The 9,300-nt window shown below is 45.6% G+C and overlaps 2 protein-coding genes across 4 annotated transcripts in view; one reads left to right on the top strand and one right to left on the bottom strand.

Annotated features, from left to right (window-relative positions):
• The window catches only part of Wdr86 (WD repeat domain 86), a 35,070-nt gene extending 33,982 nt beyond the window's left edge, over nucleotides 1-1,088 (top strand). The window contains exon 6 of the mRNA XM_017801710.2: nucleotides 586-1,088. Coding sequence (XP_017657199.1) covers nucleotides 586-756 — 171 coding nt within the window. The 3' untranslated portion in view covers nucleotides 757-1,088. The remainder of the gene's footprint in view (nucleotides 1-585) is intronic.
• The window catches only part of Nub1 (negative regulator of ubiquitin like proteins 1), a 29,127-nt gene that overhangs the window by 6,065 nt on the left and 13,762 nt on the right, over nucleotides 1-9,300 (bottom strand). For all 3 annotated transcript variants that reach the window (XM_008847242.3, XM_008847245.3, XM_008847244.3), the window contains exons 8-10: nucleotides 7,541-7,647; nucleotides 1,098-1,281; nucleotides 395-502 (exon numbers count right to left, since the gene is read on the bottom strand). In XM_008847242.3, coding sequence (XP_008845464.2) covers nucleotides 395-502; nucleotides 1,098-1,281; nucleotides 7,541-7,647 — 399 coding nt within the window. The remainder of the gene's footprint in view (nucleotides 1-394; nucleotides 503-1,097; nucleotides 1,282-7,540; nucleotides 7,648-9,300) is intronic.

Below are 9,300 nucleotides of genomic sequence, written 5' to 3'. Positions count from 1 at the left end.
GGGGGCGGAGGGGGTCAAGGCTATGCCAATAGCATGTAGTCACAGGATGGCCTCTACTTCCTGTCCACACTTTATATAAAGGTCAGTTCTGATGCTCTGGCCCCCTCTGCTGGTTGCAGAGGCACCAGCAGGAACAACTTGGACTGAGCTGCTCCCCTGGCCTGGCCTGCTCACCTCTAGACACTAGATCAGGGCAGAAACTTTAGCCAATTAAAATCCTTATTTTGAAGTGTCTATTACAGCACCTTGCTGGTACCCTCAACACAAGAGTCTATGATGTATGTTAGGAAGAGGGAAAAGGGGAGAGAGATGCAAGGTTCTCTGCCCCCTGAGCTTATAGAGCTGACAAAAACTAGAGGCAACAGGTGAGGATGGTTCTACCTGCCTTTCTTACCTTGTTGAGATACTCCCGAGCCTCCTCTCCGTTTCCACTGTGATAGTTTCGGATCCCCTGAAGCAAGTAGAGTCTTAAAAACAACACCTTCTCTTTCCCACAATTTCCCTGAAGGTATTGGGAGAAATGATAAAACTCTTATTTCTAATTAGAGGACAGAGCTCACAGCCATAATTTGCATGTCTCCACAGGAGCAAAATGACAGCACAAATGTCCCCAGCACTGCCACTGCCAACCTCAAGGAAGACTCCCAAGCACAGTGCCCACCTTTCACATGGGGAGAACTGGGGTCAGGACACTTGTCTTCAGATACCCAGGATGCTACTGAACATAAGTCACAGGCTCTCTCATGGTCGGCATAATTGGGAGTAAAAATCTATGACTAGTAAACTGTGTTCCTCTGGCTTAAAAAACACCAAAGAAACAGCCAGACTAAACTGGACATGGTGTTGCACACCTGCAATCTCAGCACTCAGGAGGCTGTGGCAGGAGGATCCAGAGTTCAAAGCCAACCAACCTTGCTATATGAGACCATCTCAAAGCGAACAAAAAAAAAGGGAAGCCAGCTTTGCTAAACTTCTGGTTTACCAAGCACATTACACACAGCTGTCCAGATAAATCACCTCTGGCAGCAGCTTCCATATCTGAACAGGAGCAGACACATCCCAGAAATGGGCTCAGAAAACAAGCCACAGTGACATACTTTTATGTGGACCAGTCTCTGGTGATTTTCCCCGTAACAATTTTTAAAGCACTTCTGGGCCAAGTTCAGCTTTTTCTCTGCATCATCGAGGCATTCCAGCTGTTCCAGGCGAAAGTAGCACCACACGATGTCCAGCTGGAGCACTGCGTAGTTGTCCACTGTGTCCAGCAGCTCTTTGCACTCACTGCAAGGAGAAGGAAGTCACTGCAGAGCTGAGGCACGGCCCCCCAGGCCCTGCGGGGGTCACCGGAGAGCTTTCAAGTTTTGGTATGTTTTCTAGGACTGACTGATGGGATCTGTGTTTATCACCTGAATCCTTTGAATGAGATAAACAGTCTCGTGGCACCTGGCCCAGAGCATAGGGATCAAGCTTTAACACTGTCTTCCAGCCCCGGCCATAAGTTACTATCACCAAGACACCAGAAGTCTTTTTTCTTTGAGGGGAGGATGGAGATACTGATGCTGGGACCCCAGCAAGAACAACACTAACAGAGCTCTCTGAGCTGGGGCCTGGATGTTGTATTCCTAAAAACTCCCTGGGTGATTCTAATGTGTGGGAAAGGCTGAAAGGTATGGCTTTAAAGACACCCCCAAATTCCAAACTTCCAAAAACACTCAGTTGATGACAGCTCTGACAAAGACATTGTGTCCAGTCACTCTCCAGCTGGGGGACACAGTTGGGGAAAACACAAGGCCAAATGTCCAACTGACTTTTGAGGGCCCATGGGCAGGCAAAAGTCTACTTTGTGGCTAGGGAGCAGGCTGAGCCAGGGAAAGTAGTGAAGACTGTGAACAGAAAGTCAGCTTGGCCTAAGAGTGCAGAGACAGACACCAGGATTATGTATCTGGACTTTCAGTTGTGATTATGCTAAACTGCACAACGTAAATTTAGATCCCAAGAGGCCACTGGGAACCACGCACTCCACATTCCACACAGATGAACTTCTAAGGTTCTGTTTCCAAAGTTTTCTGCTAGATAAGACTGCACAGGTACCCAAGCTTCCTGTCCTGGTCATAAACACATGCTTCACTCGCACAAGCAAATCAAATGGAATCTGATTTTGTTGTTATCCTGTGAAGAAATGGTTTCCTGGGGGCAGGGGAAGGGGGGGGCAAGAAAAATGTATTAGAGCAGTGTGTGTGTTTTCCTTTTAATATTTCTATTCTTTTTGATGTGTGGCAACGCATACACCACACCTTATATACACATGCACACAGGTGCAGGCACGCCCAGGGAGAGGACACTTTCTCTACATCTGCTTGGTCTGAAATCCTGACTTTGATCTACACAAGAGGCAGAGCTTTGTTGAGTAGAGATCTGCTCTTAACTCAAGGGAGACTTCCCCATCTGCCTGCTGATACGTTCATCTTTCTGGAGCAACAGTGTCCTGCCACTCACAGTAGTGCAGCGGGCACCTGGCCATACACTTTGATTTCTCAGGCATAGGAACAAGCTCTCATGCTTAACAAGCATCAAGAACAAGGACAGAAACAGCCTCATCTCAGCTAAAAATAAAAATCAGTGTGTTCAAATATGATTCAGAATCAAATATATGTGTAGCAAAAACACAAAACCAAAAATTTATCAAAGCACAGGTCTCCTATTAGAGCAGAACATTGTTACAAGAAATCAACATCTGCATATTATAGTTTTGAAATTATTAGGTCTACATTCAAACCTGATCGTGTTAACTGGGGGAAAAAGGTTTTTTTTTTTTTAAATCTGGCAGTGTTTTAAAGTATATTTTTAATAATACTGATCTGGTTCACAATTTCAGAAGTTTTGGTATTCAGTAATGTCAACAGATTTTCATGTTGAAGCATTAAAATAAAAACACTAAAGTCAATTTTAACGAAGTTGGTTGTTTAAATTTTTGGGTTTTTTTTTGGGGGGGGGATCTTTTTGAGACAGGGTCTCCCTGTAGCCCCAGTTGTCCTGGAACTATGTAGACCAGGCTGGCCTTGAACTCACAGATATCTGCCTGCCTCTACCTCCCGAGTGCTGGGATTAAAGGCATGCACCACCATGCCCGGCAAATTTTTACCTTTTATTTATGCGTATGTGTGCGCCTGCTTGTCCATGTGTGTGCCACATGCATGTAGTGTGCATGGTGGCAGGCCAGAAGGTAGCACTAGATTCCTTGGAACTGGAGTTACAGGTGCTGTGAGCCGCCAGTGCTGGGAACCAGGAATCTGAATGGGTCTTCTGCAAGAGCACCAAGTTGTTTGGTTTTTTTTTTTTTTTTTTTTTTTTTGAGACGGGGTCTCCATGTAGCCCCAACTGGCCTGGAACTATGTAGACCAGGCTGGCCTTGATCTCACAGAGATCCACCTGCCTCTGCTTCCCAAGCACTGGAATAAGTATTTATTTTTATGTATATGAGTGTATTGCCTACATGTATTTAAGTGCACCCATGTCATGCAGTGCCCATGTCATGCAGTCCCCATGGTTGTTAGCTGCCATGGGGGTGCAGGGAATCGAACCCAGATACTCTACAAGAGCAGCCAGTGCTCTTCACCATGGAGCCATCTCTCCAGCCCCCTTTTTTGTCTTTGAGATAGGGTCTCCCTAGCCCCAGCTGGCCTGGAACTCACTATGTAGACTGGCCTTGATCTCACAGAGCTCCACCTGCCTCTGCCTCCCAAGTCCTGAGACTAAAGGTGTGTACCAAGTGTTCTTAACAGCTGAGCCAGCTCTCCAGTCCAATAGAATTTTTTTTGGTCTTTTTGAGACAGGGTCTCTCTGTAGCCCCAGCTGTCCTGGAACTCACTATGTAGACCAGGCTGGCCTTGAACTCACAGAGATCCGCCTGCCTCTGCCTCCCAAGTGCTGGGACTACAGGCGTGCACCACCACACCTGGCTCCAATAGAATTTTTATGCTCACCTTGTGAGTTTAAGACTCTTACATAAAATATGTAAAGGGAATAACTTTTAAAAAGGTACGCTAAGCTTAAGTATCTTTTTCTCAAGAAAAGTTGGTGACAGTCATTCTTAGTTTTGTTAGTTTTTAGAAGTAGGCTGTCTGTGCCTTGGAAAATTTTTTTGTTTTTCATGTTTCTGTACTCAGGTTTTGTGAAGGTTCTTCTGAGGGTTATAGTTCCCATTAAACTGGGAACAAATTCAGTCCTTAATTTGTCATATATTTCTCTGAGCTGAGCACCAGCCTCTCTTTCCAGGAGCCCAAGTGCACACACCAGGCTGCCCGACTTCCCAGGCTCTAGCAGCTCTGGCACCCCACCGCCACACCCTGACAGCCCTGGCTGTGTGTCACGCTGGAAGCTTTCCTGCTGCCCTACTTCACATTGCCAAGCCTCTCTTCTGCCATGTCTACTCTGCACCCAACAGTTCTCATTGTGCATACCATATGTATATTTTAGCTAAGTTTCAATGTGGGCTTTCTGCAGATCTCCCATGCCACCATCTAACCTGCCTTGTCAAGCCCTTCTCTGCCTTCTTGAGCATACGGAATACAGCTGTTGTTCAAGGTCCTTGATGACCAATTCTACTTTCTGTGTCACTTCTGGATCTGCTTGTTGACTGGTTTTCCTCTATTTCTTTGTGGATTATCTTCTTGTTTCTTTGCACGTCTGCTAGTTTTTAATTGGACATTATTTTGGGGGTTACTAAATTACTAAGCTTTATCAGGGATGCATTAAAGTCACTTGAAAACAGTAACTTCAGCCTACTGTTCACAGAAAGCTTTGCAGCTCTGTGAGGTGGACCCCCGGCAGCCTCTGGGCTCATACTGAGGCCAACACCCTTCAGAAAGCCCCATCTGCTGCCCTGTGACTACAAAGTTCTCACATCAGCTAGTGGGGCAGGCTGTGCCCCACCCTCTGTGGGCACTGAGGACTGTTAGTGCTGCTTCTTTCAAACGGTCCCTGGCCAGCAGTGGGTAAGTTCCCGGTATGTGTGTCCTAATCTCCTCTCAGTGAAGACTCAACAGGAACCCTCAGAGGCTCTCTCCTCTGACTCTCCAGCCTCGTGGCCTCCCCTCCCCTCAGGGATTTGAGGCTCTCCTGCCTTTGCTCTCCTCGAGCTACTGCATTGCTGATTCTTACGTTTCACAACATTATTCAGTCCTTCAGATGAGAGTCAATCTAGACCTGTTCTTCTATCTTGGTTGGTTGAAAACTCCATTTTCGGTTTTAAGTAGGCAAAGAGGGCTGGGGTGAGGCTCAGTGGTAGAGCACCTGCCTAGCATGTACAAGGCCCTGGGTCGATTCCCAGCACCATATAAATAAATAAATAGAAACGATTCATCATGCATCAAGTTGCTCAGTAAAAAGACAAATTCTAGCTTACTCAGGGAAAGCAGAAAACAAAAAGAACACTAGGGTTCCCTCTATCAGTACTAGGGCTCCCAATGCAGTTGGTCTCCTCTGGGGAGATGGGAATCACACAGAAACTGCACTGACATACTGGCCAGAACAAACAGACCCTCAGAGAAAAGCATCTCTCTCTGCTACTATAGTCTGACCTGAACATCCCCCAAAGGCCACATGTGAATGTCTTGGGCCTAAGTATGGCCTGGCTGGAAGGTTCCATGCCATTGGGGGGTATACCCTTCAAGGAACCATGGAGGCAGGTCTGTCCCTTTCTCTTGGTATTCCAGCCACCATGAGATGAACAGGCTCCTTAGCCACACAGGCTCCTTAGCCACCTACTCCCACCATGATGTACTGTGCCACCATAGGCCCAAGGCAATGGGGCCAAACTGATCATGAAAACTTCTGAAACCATGAGCCAGAAGAAGCCTGCTTCTAAAGTGATGACAGTAAAGGGAAGCTGACTACATATATTCAGAAGACAGACCGCCATTATATATAATTTTTAAAAAATTTATTTTTATTTTTTTATGTGTATGAGTGTATCGCCTACATGTATGTGAGTGCACCCGTGTCATGCAACGCCGCAGAGGTCAGAAGAGGGCTTTGGATTCCCCTGGAACTGGAGTTAAGGACAGTTCATAGCCGCCATGTGAGTTCTAGGAATCGAACCCAGGCCCTCTGCAAGAGGAGTCAGTGCTCTTAACCGCTGAACCAGTTCTCCAGCCCCTTGTATGTAATTTTTAGCTACTATATCTGCTACTTGCTGAACATGTTGACATATCATGAACTAATGATAAGGTCATTTTTATTCAGGGGTCTTCTGAGATCTGAAAATCATTTCAAGGATTTGTCCAGGGTTAAAAGGTTGAGAAGGCCCATACAAAGGAATCAGGACCAACTGCTGACAACTTGACAACTGCTCAAGCCAAATTCCGAGCATGTGGAAGTTCATGACTAAATAGTGGTTTCTATTTCTGTACATTTGAAATCTTCTCTAATAAGTTAGGAACAACTATGGATATTTTACCTCAATTTTAAGGGCTCGACCCACAGCCTCCAACATTTGCAGAAGAGACAAAACCAACAAGGCAGCAGAAAGGGACAGGGCAGGGGACCTTGAACCTCAGACTTTCTTCTCACTCCTCCCAAGCATTTGGGACAATAAATCTCTTCTTTGTATAAATTAAAGCTGGCAAACTATCAATCATTTGCATTTACTTCTTGAAGGGTAGATGACTGTACTGGGAATTCAACAAACAGAAAGTCGACACTGAGTCTGTTCACTCTCGACCCCTCCCCAGCACTGAATCTACTTCAAGGGTCCAACATGCCTGGATCACACTCTAAGTACCATTTCTGAAGAAGAACCAGGACCCTTGGGAAACTGCTGGCTCCTTGACTGAGGACATCCCTGTAGCCTCTCAAATGTCTATGGGCTCTAGCAGTCAGAGGCTACAGAGACCACCAGCAGCAGGGAAAAAGACACAGGGGCAGAAGAAGAACCTAAGCACTGATGTCTGAAGCCCATCAGATGTGTTAAAAACTCATTGAAAAAAAGTATGTGCATATACATCACCCCTCCCCCAGGGTCTTTCGATGTAGTCCAGGCTGGCCTAGAACCTGTGTTCCTCCTGCCTCATCCTCCCAAGTACTGAAATTACAGGAGTGCATAAGCATTCCTGGTTTCATAAGTTAATATTGATACTTTAAAAGAAGAACAAAGGAAAACCTCATTGTGGTTATTCTAAAAACAAGGAAATAACAAGAAAGGAACCAAGTAGTTTGTTTCCTGTCACATTTGGCAGCCCCAGGTACAGCAGTGACTCAGGAGTTATCATCATCTTTATTGACACCATTGGTTAAGAGGCAGGAAGCAGTGAGACAGCCCTGGCCACAGGGCAGAGCCCACACACTGTGGTAAAACAGATGTGACTTTCTGTACAAGGCAGAGCGATCAAAGGAGGAAATGATCATAAACTGCTGTGTGGCATAATCCCTCACTCATGGCAACTACTGAGGGTGAAAATCTGAGTCTGAAGTTATGAGCAGGAGGGTGGTGGGGGCAGGGCTCCCTTAAAAACCAGTATCCACCGAATATAAAAGTGCCTACCAGAAATATCTGTCAGCGTCCAAAAGGCAAGGCAGGGCTATTCCGTACTCTTTTCTTTTCAGGAAAGCTCTGCCCTTCTCATGATATCCCATAGCTAACATAAGGGCCTAGGAGAGAATGTGGGTTTTTAAAAACAGCACTTTAAAACAAAATCATAACAGCATTAATAAAGTAAATCATATTAACTTTAATTTTAAAAGAGGCAAAAAAAAAGGCACAAAAACAAGATCACAACTTAATCTAAAAGCCAAAATTAAGAAAATGAATTAAGCTGGGTATGGTGGCACATGCCTTTAATCTCAGCACATGGGAGGCAGGGGCAGGTGGATCTCTGTGAGTTCAAGGCCAGCATGGTCTACATAGCAAGTTCTAGGCCAGCTGGGGCTACAGGGAAACGCCGCCTCAAAAAAGACCAAAAAAAAAAAAAAAATTGAACGCTTTCCTCAGAGTGGCTGAAGTCACAAGCAGCGTGGACTCCTGTTTTATCAGGCTATTCTGCTGTCTGCCCATCGCATGTATTTCTTGTGTTCTACAAGATCATGCATGGACTAGCAGCAGTAATTCTTGAGGCCTTTCTAAAAAGCACCTGCAGGGTTGGGTGATTGGGCTGGTCATTGAAAAACGTGGGAAGCTGAGGCAGGAGGATTGCAAGTTGGAGGCTGGCCTCACCTACATGGTAAATATACGTAAAAAACACAGTTTTATGGTTCTAGTTTCATTTTGAGATGGGGTATCCTTAGACTGGTCTTGAACTCTGGGGCTCCAGTGACCTACTGCCTCAGTCTCCCATCCATCGCCTCCATAAGCAGCAGAGGGAGCCCTGCCTGAGCCATCTCACTGGCCCTCCACTTCCCTTTGCTCCCACCTTGCTGTGCTGCCTCATCACAGGCCCAGAGCTCTGGGGCCAATCTGTCGTGAACTGGAACCTCAGAACCGTGAGCCAAAACAAGTCTTTTCTCTTCATCGGTTAATCATCTCAGGAATCTTGTTATAGGAACAGGAAGTTTACAAAGGTGATCCAAAACTTTGAGGTTCACTAAGTATTTCAGATTTGAGTTTTTAAATACCTCAGTCTTAAGTTTTTTTTCAAAAAGTTCTAAATGTTGGGACTAGAGAGATGGCTCAGTGGTTAAGAGCACTAGCTGCTCTTGCAGAGGACCCAGGTTTGGTTCTCCACACCCACATGGCAGCTAACAACCATCTGTAATTCCAGTTCCAGGGGATCCAACGCCCTCTTCTGACCTCATCAGGTACTGCATAACACAGGTACACTTACACACACACACACACACACACACACACACACACACACACACACACAGGCAATACACTCATACATATAATAAAATTTAAAAAAATTTCTAGATGTCAGTACTCATGTAAGAGAACAGTAGGCAAATAGTCACTATTTTTTGTTTGTTTTGAGACAGGGTCTCCTTGTAACCCCAGCTGGCCTGGAAGTTGCTATATAGACAAGGCTGGCCTCATCTCAGAAATCAGCTTCTGTCTCCCCATGCTTGGATTAAAGGTGTGTGCTATCATGTCTAGCCTTGATCACTAATTTTTTTTTTTTTTTTGTCTTTTTGAGACAGGGTCTCCTTGTAGCACTAGCTGTCCTGGAACTCACTATGTAGACTAGGCTGTCCTTGAACTCATAGAGATCTGCCTACCTCTGCCTCCCAAGTGCTGGGATTAAAGGCATGCACTACCACGCCCGGCAATCACTAATATTTTTAAAAAACTACAAGCCAGAGATTAAA

The sequence above is a fragment of the Nannospalax galili genome, unplaced genomic scaffold (assembly GCF_000622305.1).
Source record: "Nannospalax galili isolate Female #2095 unplaced genomic scaffold, S.galili_v1.0 scaffold302, whole genome shotgun sequence".
Taxonomy (NCBI): Eukaryota; Metazoa; Chordata; class Mammalia; order Rodentia; family Spalacidae; genus Nannospalax; species Nannospalax galili.
This window is presented reverse-complemented; position numbering and strand designations above follow the sequence as displayed.